The 17,182-nt window shown below is 50.5% G+C and overlaps 8 protein-coding genes across 8 annotated transcripts; 4 read left to right on the top strand and 4 right to left on the bottom strand.

Annotated features, from left to right (window-relative positions):
• Positions 1-544: 544 nt before the first annotated feature.
• CDV56_102552 (60S ribosomal protein uL14) lies at positions 545-1,405 on the bottom strand (the record flags this gene model as incomplete). Its single annotated transcript, XM_026756171.1, has 4 exons — positions 545-577; positions 645-722; positions 867-1,113; positions 1,329-1,405. The coding sequence occupies 4 exons, from the start codon at positions 1,403-1,405 to the stop codon at positions 545-547; spliced, it is 435 nt and encodes a 144-aa protein (XP_026614334.1).
• Positions 1,406-1,477: 72 nt separating this feature from the next.
• CDV56_102492 (uncharacterized protein) lies at positions 1,478-1,810 on the top strand (the record flags this gene model as incomplete). Its single annotated transcript, XM_026756111.1, has 1 exon — positions 1,478-1,810. One exon carries the CDS (start codon positions 1,478-1,480, stop codon positions 1,808-1,810), a length of 333 nt encoding a protein of 110 aa, XP_026614333.1.
• Positions 1,811-2,388: 578 nt separating this feature from the next.
• Positions 2,389-4,638, bottom strand: rpdA (histone deacetylase RPD3; the record flags this gene model as incomplete). The annotated part of the gene is made up of 4 exons (XM_026755739.1): positions 2,389-3,423; positions 3,482-4,023; positions 4,086-4,410; positions 4,450-4,638. The coding sequence occupies 4 exons, from the start codon at positions 4,636-4,638 to the stop codon at positions 2,389-2,391; spliced, it is 2,091 nt and encodes a 696-aa protein (XP_026614332.1).
• Positions 4,639-5,328: 690 nt separating this feature from the next.
• RPN11 (proteasome regulatory particle lid subunit RPN11) lies at positions 5,329-6,610 on the top strand (the record flags this gene model as incomplete). Its single annotated transcript, XM_026755462.1, has 4 exons — positions 5,329-5,397; positions 5,555-5,808; positions 5,872-6,407; positions 6,462-6,610. The coding sequence occupies 4 exons, from the start codon at positions 5,329-5,331 to the stop codon at positions 6,608-6,610; spliced, it is 1,008 nt and encodes a 335-aa protein (XP_026614331.1).
• Positions 6,611-6,856: 246 nt separating this feature from the next.
• CDV56_101696 (uncharacterized protein) lies at positions 6,857-7,702 on the bottom strand (the record flags this gene model as incomplete). Its single annotated transcript, XM_026755315.1, has 1 exon — positions 6,857-7,702. One exon carries the CDS (start codon positions 7,700-7,702, stop codon positions 6,857-6,859), a length of 846 nt encoding a protein of 281 aa, XP_026614330.1.
• A 698-nt stretch (positions 7,703-8,400) lies between these two features.
• Positions 8,401-10,078, top strand: TIM50 (protein translocase subunit TIM50; the record flags this gene model as incomplete). Its single annotated transcript, XM_026754977.1, has 3 exons — positions 8,401-8,664; positions 8,724-9,428; positions 9,494-10,078. The coding sequence occupies 3 exons, from the start codon at positions 8,401-8,403 to the stop codon at positions 10,076-10,078; spliced, it is 1,554 nt and encodes a 517-aa protein (XP_026614329.1).
• Positions 10,079-10,515: 437 nt separating this feature from the next.
• CDV56_100935 (putative C6 transcription factor) lies at positions 10,516-12,857 on the bottom strand (the record flags this gene model as incomplete). Its single annotated transcript, XM_026754554.1, has 5 exons — positions 10,516-10,952; positions 11,027-11,162; positions 11,227-11,611; positions 11,666-12,103; positions 12,163-12,857. The coding sequence occupies 5 exons, from the start codon at positions 12,855-12,857 to the stop codon at positions 10,516-10,518; spliced, it is 2,091 nt and encodes a 696-aa protein (XP_026614328.1).
• Positions 12,858-14,173: 1,316 nt separating this feature from the next.
• On the top strand, positions 14,174-16,960 carry CDV56_100235 (F-box domain protein; the record flags this gene model as incomplete). Its single annotated transcript, XM_026753854.1, has 2 exons — positions 14,174-14,325; positions 14,427-16,960. Coding segments are annotated over 2 exons (2,686 nt in total), but the record flags the coding sequence as incomplete, so codon positions are not given.
• Between the last annotated feature and the right edge of the window lie 222 nt (positions 16,961-17,182).

Raw genomic sequence — 17,182 nt, 5'->3', positions numbered from 1 at the left:
TTTTCCTTGAGTTGGATTCCGTTGTACCATACTGATCTTGTGTTTATATACCATTGGCTGTTTCTATTCTCGATTTCTCAAACAAGTATATAATTTTGGTTACGTCTATGTTCAGGAATATTGGGTCTGTATTGTGTCGTTTGAACGAATAGTCTTCGTTGGAAGAATCCCAGAGGAAGTGGTTGCAACAGGATAGAGACCGGCAGTCGTTTCCCTTCAATTACTTGTCGCTAGAATGGAGCTGGCTCCATCAGAGCTCTCGCGGTCATTTCAGTCACCGGTAGAAGCATGCTCAGAAGATATAAAGAAGAGGGAACGATTTTGAATATTTTTTGTATTTCCGAATCGCCAGTAGAAGAAACAATAGAGAGACACGTCATTTAGGACAGAGATGCGCGGCTTTAGATGAGATCGGACCCGTTCATGCAAGTTCGTGGTTTTGTGTCATGTGCACCGAAAAAAAAGATGATTTCATTCCCTGGTATCGCTGCTTCTATCTCTCCCTGACTTCCTAATGTCACGACGCCTTTTTGCATTGATTCTTTTACATAACGACACCGGAGTTGGAAGCAATACGCTATTTGACCGAGGATTAGCAACCGTGCTGTAACCCGAGCATGTGTCGAAAATAATAGGGAACTTACGGGCCAGAGCTCAGCAGCCTCCTTACCGACGGGGCCGGTGATGGCGGATCCCTTCATCTCACCCTTGGCGTTGACGATCTGCAATAGATGGAGGCGATTAGCATTCATTCTTGGATCTGTCATAGCCGATAGCGATGGCCTCGTTCATATCTCGGAATCAAACGGTCGAATCGTAGCCGCCGCTCCGTAAAGCCAGAAATAAGAGAAAAAGTATGTACTCACCACACCAGCGTTGTCCTCGAAGTACAGGTAGATACCGTCGGGTCTTCTCCAGGGCTTGCTCTGACGGACGACAACGGCGGGCATGACCTTCTTACGGAGCTCGGGCTTTCCCTTCTTGACGGTGGCCATGACCATGTCACCGACACCGGCAGCGGGGAGACGGTTCAGGCGGGCACCGATTCCCTTGACCGAGATGATGTACAGGTTACGGGCACCGGAGTTGTCGCAGCAGTTCATCACGGCGCCGCTATATCACAAAATAAGATGTTAGTCTATGATTCGTCCTTGTCTGCCATGTCGAACACATTTGATTGGGAGAGTTGATTTGATGGTTGGTTGAGATGTAGGCAGGTTTTTCGTGATGATGAATGACGGGTTGTGTAGGCTCGAAGGAAACAGTTGGAGACAGGTCACTTCGACAATCGTGTTCGACTCGACAGAGTAGGAATTGCAATAACGTACCAAGGCAGACCGAGGGTCATCTTGAGCTTGTTGCCGGAGGCGGCACCACGACTGTTCGAAAAATCAATCATCAGCATTTCATTCCCTCAATATCTGGCCCTTGTGAGATTCTCAATATCCCCTTCATCCCAGCGCAATTTCTCTCAAAAATGCCGCTCAACAGCAACCCGTCCCAAAATTCTTCAGTTCCTCCTCTTATTTCAAGAGTAATCCACCTCACGCTTCACGGTCTCCAGCCATCAAAGAACCGTCCACCACCTGTGCGCTCTTTTTCGACCGCGCAGCGCTCCGCAAAACCCGGAAAAAGGATCATTGTGACTCACCCTCTCTTAGACATCTTGGCTAGGTATCACGTAGTCGGTGTCGGATACTGGGAAAAGGGCGAAAGGGCGACGAAGGTCGAGAGGGATCTGGGCGACGTCGAGGGTTTGCACGGCGGTTCGGGTTTCGAATTGCTCTCGCTTAGTGTGCGTGGTGTGTAAAATCTTGGCGCTTTATCGCCATTGGCTCTTCTGCCCCGCCTTGGAGAATAGAGCGTGCCCTAATGCTAAGCTTCAACAGGACTAGACTGTGCTTACCTAACAATGCTCTTGATGAAGAGTTAACTTAGGTACTGTCACGGAAGGGTTGAAGAAACCGCCTTCCTTATCAGGTTGGTGGCTACTACGGTCTTCCTCACTTACCTGGACTTCCCTCCTGTTTTCCCTTCTTCTTAGAATGTATCTACAATTATCAACAAGACATCAAGAATCCAGTCATTTTCATCAGTTTCTAAGTTCGAAATAGCAGTACGGAGTAGCTCGTGCCTGCTTACCTACGTACGAGGGATTGGTTCATGAAAGGTAGCATGCTAGCAAATAGAGAATGAAAACAATGTCATATTGGACCATATCTTACTCGAGAAAAGAAGCAAAAACTAGCACCAGGATGTAAAGAAAATAAGAGGCCACCTCATAGAACATATGCAATGATTTCGAGAGCCCGAAACACCATGCTACCATTGCCCTTTACGCCAGAAACTTCCAGTGGATGGACGCCTTCACAGACAGAGAGCGGAACATCAATTTCCGCTTTTCTCAGGCTCCTCAGGCTGCTGTTTTGAGCTTACTTCTGCGGATTGGCTGCTTGTCTTGTTTTCACCAGCATCCTCAGAAGTTTCCTGCTCGGCTTTCACAGCCTGTTGGTCGATAGGAGCCTCAGGGGTCTTCTCCTTGGCCTTGACCTCTACCGATTCCGTCGCATCTTTCGTTTCTGGCTTGTCCGAGACGTCCTGCTCGCCTGAAGTAGGCGAAGCCTTGATGGGGGATGAAGGTTCTGGCACTGCCTTTTCTGGAGCCGGTGTCTCTGTATTTTTCTCCTCTTCCTGTCCCTCGACTGACGACACTGGTTTCTCCGACTGCTCGGTTTCGGGGACAGGCGCGCCTGCGTCTTCCATCGTAGTGTCTTCATCCTGCGGCTTCGGGGATAGTTGGCGGGAAACAGCAGCGGAAGCAGCAACCTCTTCTGGCCCATCAACAGCCATCTCAGTAGGCTCCGCAGCAGCTTTTTCGTCCTTCCTAGAAGTCGATCCGGCGGCGGATGGCGAGGGTGGAACGTCAGACTCGGGTAGGGGTGCTTCTGCCATTTTCGCGTCTGCAGTGGTATCCATCTCGTCATCCGGGACTGACGAAACTTCTTGCGGAGTCGCAATCCCGCTATCAAGCCCGGAGTCCAGGTCAGGATTCCGATAATTGACCTGGTTTCTGCGCTTCAGCGATTGAGGTTTGCGGAGAACCCCGTTGGCCGCATTCTCTTCCTCGTCTTCACTATCGCTGAGTTCACCAGGCTTCTCGATATACTGATCGAATCGTCGTTTCGTGAACCGTTTGTCCTTGTTTTCGTCTTCGTCCAGATCATCAAGGATTGCGTCTGCCTCATCGTCCATGCCTTCGACAAGAGGTTCGCGAGGTACGTCGGTCATCTGCACAGAGGGTGCAAAAGCCGTCCGCTTGAGATTTTCCACCACTTGAGCTCGGATCTTGTCCAGATAATCCTTCGTGTTGGCATTGTCCATATTCGATGGACGCACATCCAGCTCGTAGTCCGGTGCAAAGTACTAAGGTATTTCGTCAGCAACCTGCACGCATTCAGTATTCCAACTAGTATGGACCCACCTCGTAATAATCATTGTAAGGGAGTTGTGGACCTAGGCTTTCCCCTAGCAGAATACCAGTTTCGAACGCCCACGTCCGCGCAACATTGCGCATTGTGTAACCACCGCCACCGAGAATCATGGTCGGTAAATTGAAGCTCTTGACGAAGTTCACACAATTTGCGTGTCCTCTCATGCTCAAATTGAAACAACCTAGACGATCACCCGAGAGACTGTCACCACCACATTGAAGGACGACAGCTTCTGGGCGGTACCATTCCATGACACTTCGGATAACGGGCTCAAAAATGCTCTTGTACGAAATGTCATCAATGCCATCACGAAGTGGGAAGTTGACAGCGTAGTGCTTGCCCTGTCCCACTCCAATATCACGAAGCTCGCCGGTACCCGGGAAGTATTCTCCGTACTTGTGGAATGAGACAGTCATGACACGGTCAGTTGTGTAGAACGCTTCCTCGACACCGTCGCCGTGGTGAACATCGATATCGACGTAAAGGACTCTTTGCTTGAATCGTAACAGCTCGAGGATACCAAGAACGATATCTGTAAAAAGTGAGAAGATGTCGGTCGGTAATGACAATCGCCGCACAGGAAGATAAGCTTACCATTCACATAGCAGAAACCACTCGCTTCACTCTTCTTCGCGTGATGGAGGCCTCCAGCCCAGTTGACAGCGATGTCGCATTTGTTGCGGTTGAGGCGCGCCGCACCCTCCATGCTGCCTCCAGCGCTAATACCGCAGAACTCAAACAGCCCGTCGAAAACCGGACAGTCATCCCCAACATTATACCTGCCTTGTTCTTTGGAAAACTGATCCATGTTGTCTGGCGTAACTTTTGAAAGGAAGTCGATGTATTCGTCGGTGTGGAATTGTGTCATTTCGTACCTTGAGGCTGGTTTCGCACGCTGCGCCAATTTCCCATTAGCATTCTGCTTGAATCAAGCCCTTCAAAGTTCGTGAACACTCACGTAAATCTCCATCTTCTTGTAGAGACCATAGTTCATAACCAGGCTATGTGTCATCCTGATACGATGCGGCTTCATGGGATGCCCGGAAACATAGGCGTAATTACCTACGTCCGAGTCGTAGAAGTACGCAATCTTCTTGCTGCGATCAGCGGAGCCATTGAGATTCAAGTCAATCGGAGGAGCAGCCATTGTAAATGAGACTGTGCATGAATGCACAGGTATTCTTCACTCAGGACCGCGTAAAATTATGTGAGTTAAGCCGCGAGGCGGCAAAGTGGTATGGCTCGGATCGATTATAGAAGTGTTTGAGATTGGGTGATGATGAAGCAAGAAAACTGAACCACAGGTGTGAAAAGTTCGTTAGAGTTAGTTGATTTCTGATGAAGGAAATGAACCAGCCCTGATATGAGGAAACAGCACAATATGAAGGATTATGGTGCTGTTATGAAGTTCCCTCCTGTTAGATGGGGAGATTATAAGTGAGGGCGAACAAGAAGCGGAGGAAGCGAAGGGGAGGCCGAGCAAAGGCCGCAGAGGGGAGGCCGAGACTAGACGGAAGAGCTGCTCCCACCGCCTCCGTCAGGCTCACTGGATCTTGAGCTCGGTCACGCCCAGCTGGGATTGCTTAGATCTCCGGATCAGTGCGACTCAACCAACTAGCTTGTTTTATTTCTACAGTCATCCTTTTCTCCATCCAATCTCAACTCCTTCAACCGTGCTGTCTAACATTAGATTTCATTGACTTCTATTCGCGTCGACCTCCACGCGACAGAAAATCTGCCTGTGAAGTCGCCAACCAACCGCCGCGCCGTCATTGCTTCCATACAGGAAGCTATTCTCTACATTCTTCCCCAGTTCTTTCAGAGTCTTTGAGTCACCATGGATCGACTCAATCGGATGCTTCAGGCCGCCCAGGGCATGGGTATGGGGAGCGCAGCTCCAGGTGGTGTAAGTCAGCCCTTTGCGTCATTCAGGCTTTGCAACTCTGTAGCTTGTGACCGTCTATTCAAGGTCTTCTCCAAGGGCTTCTGCCACGGTTGAATGTCGATTCTTGATGGGATCGAGTCACTGAGAACGATGATTGCTGATGCTATACTTCTTGTAGGACACCCCGAACCTGATCGATAACTCGGAGACTGTACACATTTCATCACTAGCTTTGTTGAAGATGTTAAGACATGGTCGGGCAGGTGTGCCTATGGAAGTCATGGGTTTGATGCTGGGGGAATTTGTCGATGAATATACAGTTCGTGTGGTTGATGTTTTTGCCATGCCCCAGAGCGGTACTGGTGTCAGTGTTGAGGCCGTGGACCCCGTTTTTCAGACTAAGATGATGGAGATGCTTCGGCAAACTGGACGGTAGGTCTTAGCAGGATGAAGCAAGTTTGGAAGCTGCAGTGCTGATAGATTTTCGAAACACAGACCAGAAACCGTCGTTGGCTGGTACCACTCTCATCCTGGTTTTGGCTGCTGGCTTTCGTCCGTCGACATCAACACTCAGCAGTCATTTGAACAGCTCACTCCCCGAGCAGTCGCAGTTGTGGTTGATCCGATTCAATCCGTTAAGGGAAAGGTTGTCATCGATGCCTTCCGACTAATTCAGCCTCAGACCGTCGTCATGGGCCAGGAGCCCCGGCAAACGACATCCAACTTGGGTCACCTGAACAAGCCATCAATCCAGGCGCTCATCCACGGATTGAACAGACATTACTACAGCATCGCAATCAACTATCGCAAGACGGGACTGGAGGAGAACATGCTGATGAACTTGCACAAGCACGTGTGGACAGAGGCCTTGCAGATGAACGATTTCCATGAGGAAGGCCAGCACAACGTGGAGCAGATGAAGCAGCTAGTGAGCCTTGCTGAAGGTTATGAGAAGCGGGTCAAAGAGGAGACAGAGCTCACCAAGGAGCAACTCAAGACACGATATGTTGGAAAGGTTGACCCCAAGAAGCGTAAGTCCTACATCTGTCTTTCCTTGGTTTGCTTGTTATTGACCATTTTTACAGACATTGAAGATGTGAGTCAGCAACTGATCGAAGACAACATCGTTGCGGTATCGCGGCAGATGATTGACAAGGAGGCTTCGGTGGCGCGGTTGTCAAGCGGAAAGGGAGCTCAAGAGGGGACGGGCATGGATGTGGATGAGGAACTATAGATACACTCAGGAGGAAGATGAGAAATGCTAACTGACCTTTGTTCATATGATCTGGAGCTCTATGCTTGACTTCTATGGACCGAAGAGATGAAATTACAAATAGATAAATGATGCTTGATACACTATGAAAGGTTGAGCCAATGCGCTGAAACAAAAATGTGTTATACAACCCCCCAACGCCATGCTAGTGATTCAGCTTTGTAGAACTGCACAACTTCATGGGCTCTATCCGACGAGGATCACTATTTACTGGACTGAATTCTGGCAGTCGGCTTCTTCAAATTCCACTTGCTTCGGTTTTTGTTCATCCTCTATATCCCAGTCGGACCATCCTCGCTCTGGTCCCCAAAGAATCCTTTTCTGTGCTGCCCTCGCCTCATGTAGCAGGCGCTTCATTAGACTTCCACTTTTGGAAACGGATGGATAACCATCAAATTCCACTTGAACCACATGGGGCAATCTCTCCAGAACCTGCTTGAGGATCTTGCCCGCAAAATCGGTGTAGAAGCCTTTGGATATGCGAAAGCCTTCAAAGACAGGATGCGATGGGTCGCACTCAATGAAAACCTTCAATGTTCTAACGCGCACCATCTTTTCTAACCCCAACCGATTGTTCACCACCCACTCGCGAGGAGGCGAGGTCCAACTGGAGCCGAGAATCAGCTCGATCGTCGTCACGGAAGCCTTGTGTCTTGCCGGCAAAGCTCTGACAGTTGGCGTGCGGCACCAATCCTGAATTGGGAACACGCGGAAAGTCAGCGCCGAGTAGAAATAATCCGTAGCCTCGTCGTGGATACGCCGGGACACGAGGAACAGAGCGACACGGACCCGAAAGGGAGCGATGGGAGGATTCTTTGCTGAGGCGCCTACATTTCCGTTGGCTCGCCGCGGTTTCAAACGATAAGGTGTGAATAGGACAAGGTCATATATGCGCAGACGAATTTCGGAAGGAAGATCGAGGAAGCGAAAGGGCGTCAGAGGAATGGACTTCTCCTCGAGGATGTCCTCATCGTCTTGATTCTCACTTGGATCGGGTTCCGGTGGCGGGTCCTCGATCTTTACCTTCTCGAAAGCATCTGAGAGGGGGTCCATGTTGGCAAATAATGGAAGCCCGAGTCTAGGTACAAATACGCTGTGGATATTTAAGGAAAGGAGAATGGCCTTATGTCAAGTTCTGTGTTCATGCCATTTTTGTACTTAGCTGAGGATTAGTGACTTGTTTAGAAACAAGACCTCCTGAAGGGAGTATACATCAGCGGCCAGATATATATTGCGAGGAAAAGAAAAATTTGTATCCCACGAACGGGGCTGCAGCTTCACTGGAAACCTTTGCTGCGGCTCTTGGGAGTGGGATAGAAGAAATCTTCAGTCTCCCCAGCTAATACAACCCGGCATGCATGATATGAAGCCTGTTGGGTCAAATTAACGTCTGGGTTGAATCAACTTTCAAAACTGAAGAAAAAAGAAGAAGAAGAAAAGACGAAAGGAATCTGGCGGAAGATTGCGGATTTTAAGGGCGGTGGAAAGGGCTGCGTTAATGGATTCTGCCGCCCGCCGTATGTGAAGTGAGCGTTTCCAACTTTTCTGGAGCGCTTCTCAAGTAATGGCGATGGAATGAGACTACTAGGTGGTTCTTAACATTTACCAATTATCAGGACAGACAACTTTTTCATCTGATCTGCTAGTTGTCTGTCTATATCAGTTCTATCTAAATTCTTCCCAAGCGGAGCATGAGTGCGCTGCCTTCTCTTATCTCATACTATTAGGTGCCCTGTCTTCTCATCGTCATTATGCTTAGCCGTGCTGTACTACCTTTAACGAGGCCCGGTGTCCTTACTTCCACTATCCGCGCATCAGCTCTCTCAGTTCCGAAATCGCGATGGTACGCAAAGAGCACTAAGCCCAAGGCTCCTTATAAGCTGCCAGAATCCGTCAAGCCTTCGCAGTCCGAACAGCCCTCGTCTACTCCCAAACCAGAATACTCGGCGGAACAAACCGAGTTCGATACAAAGGCGGATCCAGCGAAGAACGCTGCGCCGGAGGCTTCTGAAGCTGTGAGTGTTCGATTTTCTATATTGTTCCAGGCTCTATCTAATTCTTGAATGCTCCGCAGCCCGAAACAAAACCTCAACAACCGCTTCCCGACCTCACCCAGGGTATTCCGTCCACTCTTGCCGCAGAATTAGAAGGTCGTACGAAGAAATATGGACAGACTTCATTGAATCTCACAGAGGACCCTTCGCGTTCCGAAGATTATACCGATGATGGCCGAGGTGATATTCCCAAGGATGGCTACGTCTCCTCGCTCGATCGCCGCAGGGCTCGTATGGCCAACTTAATGTACGCCCTTTTCCTCTTAGCCGGCGCTGGAGGAGTGGCTTACTTGGGACGGAACTGGGAGACGGAAGAAGAAGCGAAGGCCCACCCCGACATTCCGTCCGGCTGGAGCTTCTCGCTCTGGTACAACCGCATGAAGGCTCGTTTGAGCGATATCACCAGCTACTACAAGGATCCCGCTTTCCCGAAGCTGCTCCCTGATGAGGACCCTAATCTCCGCCAGCCTTACACGCTTGTCCTCAGTCTGGAGGATCTGCTTGTGCATAGTGAGTGGAGCCGTGAACACGGATGGCGCGTTGCCAAGCGGCCAGGTGTCGACTACTTCCTTCGTTACCTGAACCAGTACTACGAGCTTGTTCTCTTCACTAGTGTCCCCAGTATGATGGCAGACCAGGTTCTTCGGAAGCTCGACCCCTACCGTATCATCCGTTGGCCACTATTCAGAGAAGCTACCAGGTACAAGGATGGTGAATACATCAAGGTAGGCCAGGATAGCTCGGTTCCAGCCTATACACAGGACACAGTCATTGACCAAGCTACCTATAGGACCTGTCATACCTGAACCGCGATCTGTCCAAGGTGATCCTGATTGATACCAAGGAGGAGCATGCGCGCCTGCAGCCGGAGAATGCCATTATTCTCGACAAGTGGCTTGGTGACCCCAAGGACAAAAACCTTGTTGCACTGATTCCCTTCCTCGAATACATTGCTGGTATGGGTATCGACGATGTGCGCCCTGTATTGAAGTCATTCGAGGGTACTTCCATCCCTGTTGAATTCGCCAAGCGCGAGAAGATCATGCGTGAGAAGTTCGAAAAGGAAATGGAGGAGGAGCAGAAGAGGCGGCCCAAGCGGGGAGTGGGCAGCCTGGCATCTGCTCTGGGCTTGAAGTCTACCCGCACGCTGGACGGCGAACAGAGCCCATCCGAGGGCCTGGCTCAAGGCAAGATGCTCTGGGACCAGATCCGTGAACGAGGCCAGAAGAATTACGAGATGATTGAGAAGGAGATCCGTGAGAACGGAGAGAAGTGGCTCGCGGAGATGGCCGCGGAAGAGGAGAAGGCTCGTCAGGAACAAATGAAGATGATGAAGGGTTCCTTCACCAGCATGTTTGGTGCTGGTAAGCAGTAAAGGGATCTTTGAGGCTGTAATGCTTGACGACTCGTGAAAAACATGCTCTCCCTCCTATCGTATATTGTATATCTGTGGTCCTTGTCGTCTGGGTGAGGGGTTCATCTCTAGATGGTTCTTTGGGTTCCTGAGCATCACGGGTATTTGTAAAATAGCGGATTGGTTGATTCTTGTTGTGTATAAATTGAAGAAAACTTTTAATGCCGAGGTATCTAAGAGTTTTATAACCTCTATCCCTCTCACTCAACTCTGTAAAGGACAGAGAAGGAACAAATACTAGGCATGTTCCTTGGCTTCTCATCGCTAGGTATTGCTTGCTGCCTAAATACAAACTCAACGATGCCACATTGAGTGCTTCATTTTGGGTATAATCCAAAAACAGAGAGAAATCCACCCACGCCTCTCACTTCAGCCCAATTACACTATGCATGTATAGACTACGTGAGATTGACATCCTGAAAGACAGAGACGTCCCAAATCCCCGTCATGTCAAAGGGGAACCCGTCCATAGTCCCAAATGTCCCCGAGATAGACATCATATCGTCCACGATATCATTGTTTGTTTGGGTTTCAGGGAGCGAGACAGGGAGCGAGATGGCAGCTGGGTTCACGATACGATTGTCGTATTGACCGGTCGAAGGGTTGAGGGTCGGGTCTGCGGTGCCTCCGTTGGCGGCGAGTCGGTTGAGGATGCGTTCGCAGTGATCGAGGCACATGTCGGCGACATCCCAGTCTTCTTCTTCTCTGACGCGGCGCAGGATGCTCCGGAAAGTTTCGACGTTTGCGAGGCAGGAGCGGGCTACTTCGCTGTCTGTTGTTTCTAGGGCGCAGCGGACGAGGAGGGTGGCGGTTGATGTGAGGTGGAATGCGCTGTCTAGTAGAGGGTTAGAATTGGATGATGGCTTCAAGATCTGGGCGGGTGAGAGAATTTGTGTAAGGCGGACGTACATGGTAGCCAGAATTCTTGAAAGTTTTCCTTGCGCAGAGACGAAATAAATCGCACAATCTCCTCTGCTGATTTTCGACACTCGGTCTGGAAGTACCGACGGGCTTCTGGGTTGTCCGTCTCGGCATTATTCACCTCCTGCATTGGTGGATTAGAGCACGACGCCGGGAGCAAGCACGATCTGCGGTTCACAACGACGTACCTTGAGCTCGACTCTGCTGACCAGCATCTTGACTGCCAGGAAGGCCAACTGCAGGCTACTGATTCCTGACACGCGAGACTCTGAGCTATGGTTCACCGGTGTTCTGAGCCAGTCAGGAAGAGAGTCTTCCCACATGTCGAGGTCAGTCCGAATTTGTCGCAGCTTTTTAGTCGTCTCGCGCGGTAGGCTATGCTGCAGACCGTACACAAGCGGTAGCAACTCTCCCAGAATACCGGTCAAACGGCAAAGGCAGATGTGACAGTGGGCAGCCCTCACTCGTTCCGTGGTCCGGCACGTTGGTGGCACCAACACGTTGATGGTGGGAAGAGGAACATCGTATTGATTCTTGGCGATTTGAGGAGGGACTCCATGCCCAAAGCTTCCCCTTGATGGAAGTTAGTATCTACATCGACTAAAGGGTAGACAGGGAAGAGCTTACCAACGGTCATGGATGACAACGCCCCACCATAAACGAATACGATTGTTCTTCTCCTGTGGAGACAGCTTCCAGTTGCTAGGATCCCGGTTGAGGCCCAAGCAATGAGCTAGTGCGACAAGTCGGCCGCAACTGATGGCGTTACCCGTCATCGAAAAGATCGGACGTCCAGTCAAATCTATGAGAGCAGCGCTGATGGTTGATAGGCCAGGTGCGGAGAATTCCTCGTGGAGGGCAGCTACCGTCATGTTCACGGCATACCGAACGTCGGGTTTCGGATGGCATGCAAGCTTAGGTGTGTGCTTCCAGTAGACTAATGACATGGAGTACACTTGACAGAGAAGCGACGCCGGTGGTTCGCCTGGAGACTCTGACATATATGCTTCCCAGAAACTGTCTCCATCGAAAATCGGGAACGCTACGTTGAACCTATCCAGAAAACTGGCGACGTATGTTAGTTTATTGGAAACCATAATCCATGGCTTAGAAGAGAAACATACAGCCTGACTAGATCATGTTTGAAAGGTCCAAGAATCTGTTCAAGGATTTCCTTCTGGTTTTCCCCGGGAGGGACACCGACCCGCATACCCTGTCTCCGCCTGGAGACGGTGGTGTAGAGGATCGGTTTGCGCGGATCGCTCGAGTAGACGTTGTATGGGTGGCTCTTTGGCTCCACGGACTTGCTAGAACGCTCTTCCGGGGGCATGAACTTTTCAATCACCTGCGCATCATCGGCCACCACAGGTCCGACAATGAAGACGGACTCGTTGTGGGGGTCTTCTGTTCCATGGCGTCTGCGATCGGTTCCGCGACTATCAGAGTAGGCACGCGGCCGACTGAAACTCTCGCGCCTTCGAGATGGATTAGGAGAGGAGATGGTAGTATCAGGAGTACGTTTGCGTTTCTGTCCCGCACTCAAGCTCTCACTGACCTGGTCGACAGACCATCGTTTAGAGTCAGAGCCATTGGAGATCGAAGCGTCCGGAACGGGTTCCTCCTGATAATGACAGTCGGCACCTTGAACCCGACAGAGCAGGCATGATTGGCCGGGAATATCCACAGTGCATCGGGATTTGCGCTTTCTGCAGAGATCGCAAGCCCTGACTTTGTGCGATCTGTAAGGTCTGGCCCCGGCGTTGAAACTGGGGGAAGCATGTTTCTGCGTTGAACTATTCTGGGTAGTCGCAGGCGGCATGATGAGTCACCAAGGAATATCAGGGCAACACAAGACAGGAACTATATGTCATCAAGGGTGAAGCGCGCCAATTGAGGGTCCTACAGGCTCCACGGCTGGCGTTTGAAACAGCCGATGGAGCGGAAGGACGAGAGGGTACGGTTGCGAGGGCTGAATAATGGATAATCGGAGGCGATGCCACAAGGTAGTAGACTAGTAGTCGCGAATAGTAACGGAGTAGTAATAGCCTCAGGAGCTTGAAAGGTTGTAGTCCAATATCCTGTAGGTAATAGTTAAGGCTTCCCAGGGAGTCACTGAGCCAATCACCGGCACAGCAACTAGCGCAAAGGCGACTATGCCGACGACATCGAGGGTCAAGCCTAAATGAAGCCAAGAAATATGAACTTGACTGCTGCTAACAATTGCAAAGCCGTCCGTAGTCCTTCATGATCTGGACATGGAGTAGAAGGGGCAGAATTGGTATCGGAGTCTGCCGAATCTTCACACTTCCGGGTCAAGTAGTGTAGCAAAGGCAAGAGAGGTAACTCTGAGTCTCTCTCTCCACGAATATCCACAGAGTATCAGCCGGGCTTGACGAATGAGACTGATATGCGGGGAAGTGGCTGCAACAATCTCGACGGTGATTGATCGATTCTTGCTTTTTCTTCTTTTTTTTCCCTCTCTCTCTTTTTGGGGGTTCACTTTTCTTCTGTCATCCTCTGTTTAGCTTTTGCGCTCTCTTCCTTTCTCCTTCTAGTCTTCTCTTTCTCCTCTTTTTTCTGCCTTTTTTTTTCTTATCGGGCATGGGGATGCTGACTCAGCACACAGGCCAACCACGTGCCTCCGCTACCTATTTTTATCCCCATCAAACAAAACGCAGAACACTTACGATAGACAGACAGATAGAAGTATCGAGCAAGCGAGTTCGATCGCCAGGGTCCGATCTCCATCATCTTTCCAGTTTCCACCATCTTTAAATGAACACCTATCCACTTGGTGGAGTACATCATCGTCAGATACGATGTTTTATTCCCAATCCTCCTGACTCTGCGCGCTTCTGAAACACCTGCCAGACGCGCCCTCGAGGTAGTCTAAGTAATAGATCACCGTTGGCGTGCAGACACAGCCACAAGCACCGCTTGGTGCCCGCACTGGCGCCTTTATCCTTGCATCTTCCCCTAAAACACGTCAATGTCACTCTGCATTTTCTGCTATACACTAGTCTACTCGCTTCGTGGGGAAAGAAGATCCTCAAACCTGTCAAAAGCTGGACTGAATTTATGTGGCTACAGACATGTTCTTATTCTACCAGATGTAGATGTCTCCATGCGACTATCATGGATTATGATGTTCGGATGCCGAGCGTCGAGCGGCTAGAGGACTCCTGTCTCGTACAGGAAGAGTGTCAGTCGTGTATGAGATCCGAAAAGGAGTCTCCTGAACAGAACTCGTCGCCTTTCGGTCTTTTACCTCGCAGTGTGATTGAGCAGTAAGTGACCTGAAGTCCAGCTCGCGATGCTTTCTCAATGTCGTCGTCCATGCGTATACTCCGCGCGAGGATGAGAATGATGGTTTTGATGGTTCACATAGGATTCTATACCTTGTTGATGCCAACACTTTCGCGAGTCTCGCCTTGCTCAATCGAAAATGGAGACGCATTTCGGACTCTGCCGCAATGTACGCGCATCACTTGTCTCGATGTCCATCATTCTCCATGATGCGAGAATCTATCACCAGTGCGGCTAACCCGGAGAACTTGGCATATCTCAAACGCCGATTCTTGTCAGAGGTCAGACGAAATGCGTTCGAGGTCTTTCTCAGACCTCGTCGAACTCTGATCAAACTCATCTCAACGTCCATGAGCTCTTCAACGGCTTTCCCGCAGGGCGAGGCTTTTCGTTTTGCTTTCTCGCCCAATGCTCAGATGATCCTTTGCATCAGTTCTTCGAGGATTGTTGTCCTCGACGTAACTTCTGATTCCGCTGCCGTAAAGCATGAGCTCAAAATTTGGAGACGCCCACTCAACGCCACCATTCTCGATGACGGTTCCCTTCTTGCAGTCGTTTCTTCTGATCATCAAATCAATATCTATAGTCTAACAAACGAAGAAGCTTCGTTGATCCAAGATCTCAAGTTGACAGAAGTTCCACGAGCTTTGGCGCTGTCCCCCAACGGAGGCGTCCTGGCAGTCGCCTACAGTGACAAAATCGAAATGTACGCTATCGGGGAGGGAGCTCTCGCCACTGAACGCAGAGCCGTCCGCTGCGATAGCGTCGACGCAATCTCGTTTTCCTCTGACGGTGTCATGCTAATTGGCTCTTCTGCTGACAGCGCCAGTAGCAGCTTAGTCACCATAACAGTGCCCTTCTACACTGACCCAGACACCGAATCATCCCCGAGAGAGGTTCAAGTTCGGATGTGGACCACCCAGATCCTCTTCCCGGACCTGATACCTGGTTACAGCCACGCGTGCTTACTACCACTTCATGCAGAGGGTGAGGGCAGCTGGATTCTGGGATATGACCGCCGGATCCGAGCTTTCAGAGCGTTTGGGGTCACCAATGCAAACTCCGGAACAACATATTTTGTGGGACCCATCTCCACCAATACACTACAGGAGTCGTTACCGACAATGCTTCCTTCCGCTGACTGCCAAGGCGAGCTCGTTGCCTTGGGATTCCAGGATTCCGGCCTTTGGGTTTATGGAGTCCCAAGTCGACTCGATATTGCTAGTTCGACTGGAGAAACGCAAGCCACACCTAACGTCCCTCAAGACCATCGGATGAGAGATTTGGGCAGTCTGCCGCATAATAATGCACTCCGGTTGGAGTGGACGATCGACAAACCGAAAACAATAGTCAGTGGACACAAGATGAGCGACATGCCTGGAATGACTGCAGCCCGCTGGGTTCGGTACGCACACTCTATGTTTGGACAACGTCGGTTGGTGGCAGTGGCCCCTGGTGGTGTCAGCCCCCCTACGATCGGCGATGAAGATGTCCCAGTTGATGGTGGAAGAGTGCTTCTCTTGGATTTTGAGCGGTCTACAACCGACGGACAAATTACCGAGGTTAGTATTGAGATTGGAGAAGCAGAGCCAAAACTACTGAGCGAGCCGAATTCGAGTTTGGACACCGAAGTGGAGTTGGAAAGGAGGCGGACCCTCCTGCATCACAGTGACGCAGCTTCTCAACGAGTAAGAGCTGCTGCTCGAGAAACCCGCACGTCTGCAAATCGTGACAATCACCACATATTGTCATTCAGTCCTCGGAGGCATAGTTCGTTCTTCTCCAGCTCCTCAAATGATAACGAAACGCCTCCAATACCCGACACTCCCTACGACAACACACAACCACGATCTCAGGACACATTGCGCCGTGCTGCTACGGCTGCATCATCGAGTCGTGGGCGATACAACCCCTTGTATCGTGATCGATGGAGCCGTATACAAAATGGGAGGCAAATACCGCAGGTGCCCGAGGTTTTCCAAATCCCTCACGAAAGTGATGCCGACAACTGGGTCCCTCCACCCCCTCCTTACTCCCGTGAGCCTGACGCGCCACTCCCGGAGTATCTTAGGAGGACTCTTCTCCCCACGAGAACGGAACCGTCTTTGAGAGTTGGTGCCACACCTACTTCAGTCCGGAGGTCTCAAAGTACTCGTTGGGACAACATGTCTCAGGAAGGAATGTCTGCAACTCCCCCGCAGAGGCTGAACACCGTCAATGGCTCCCTATGGGCCCGGAGAAGGAGAGATTCCGAAACCCGTCATCAAGGTTTACGACCAGACGACATTTTTCGAAGGAGAGACCGTTCCGCCAGCCGTTCACGTCAAACTGAAATCCCCGAAGCACATCCAAGTTCACCTACCAACGCTGAAGAGCCATTAGCAGGAGTAGATGGTCCTCACTCTCAGACACAATCACTCCTTCCAATAAGTCCTACGCCGGCCCCGTTGCAAGCGCAACCTGTGATCGAGCAGCCTTTTTTGAATGACGACTGGCAATTCGATGCATCTGCAGCTCATGCCATAACCCAGGGAATGAATCATTATCCATTTTCGGTCTCCTCTCCCAACCTGCAGGTTCCGGGTTCTGAATTCATTGATCCAGCAACTATACGAAGTAGCAGCCGACTACATAGTGTCCACAGATCGGCAACTCGACGCTCACAATCCCATGACATCCGGTTGCCATCAACAGGAATCCAACCTCTTAATCGTCGAGTATCCACAGATCCTACACTCTCGTCAACATCAGCGAATGAGCTGTGGCGAAGACGTATAGAGGAGTGGAATGAACAAACGATCTATGAAAGGAGCAAAAGGCGATCTAGATGTATCGTGA

The sequence above is a fragment of the Aspergillus thermomutatus genome (assembly GCF_002237265.1).
Source record: "Aspergillus thermomutatus strain HMR AF 39 chromosome Unknown NODE_97, whole genome shotgun sequence".
Lineage (NCBI taxonomy): Eukaryota > Fungi > Ascomycota > Eurotiomycetes > Eurotiales > Aspergillaceae > Aspergillus > Aspergillus thermomutatus.
This window is presented reverse-complemented; position numbering and strand designations above follow the sequence as displayed.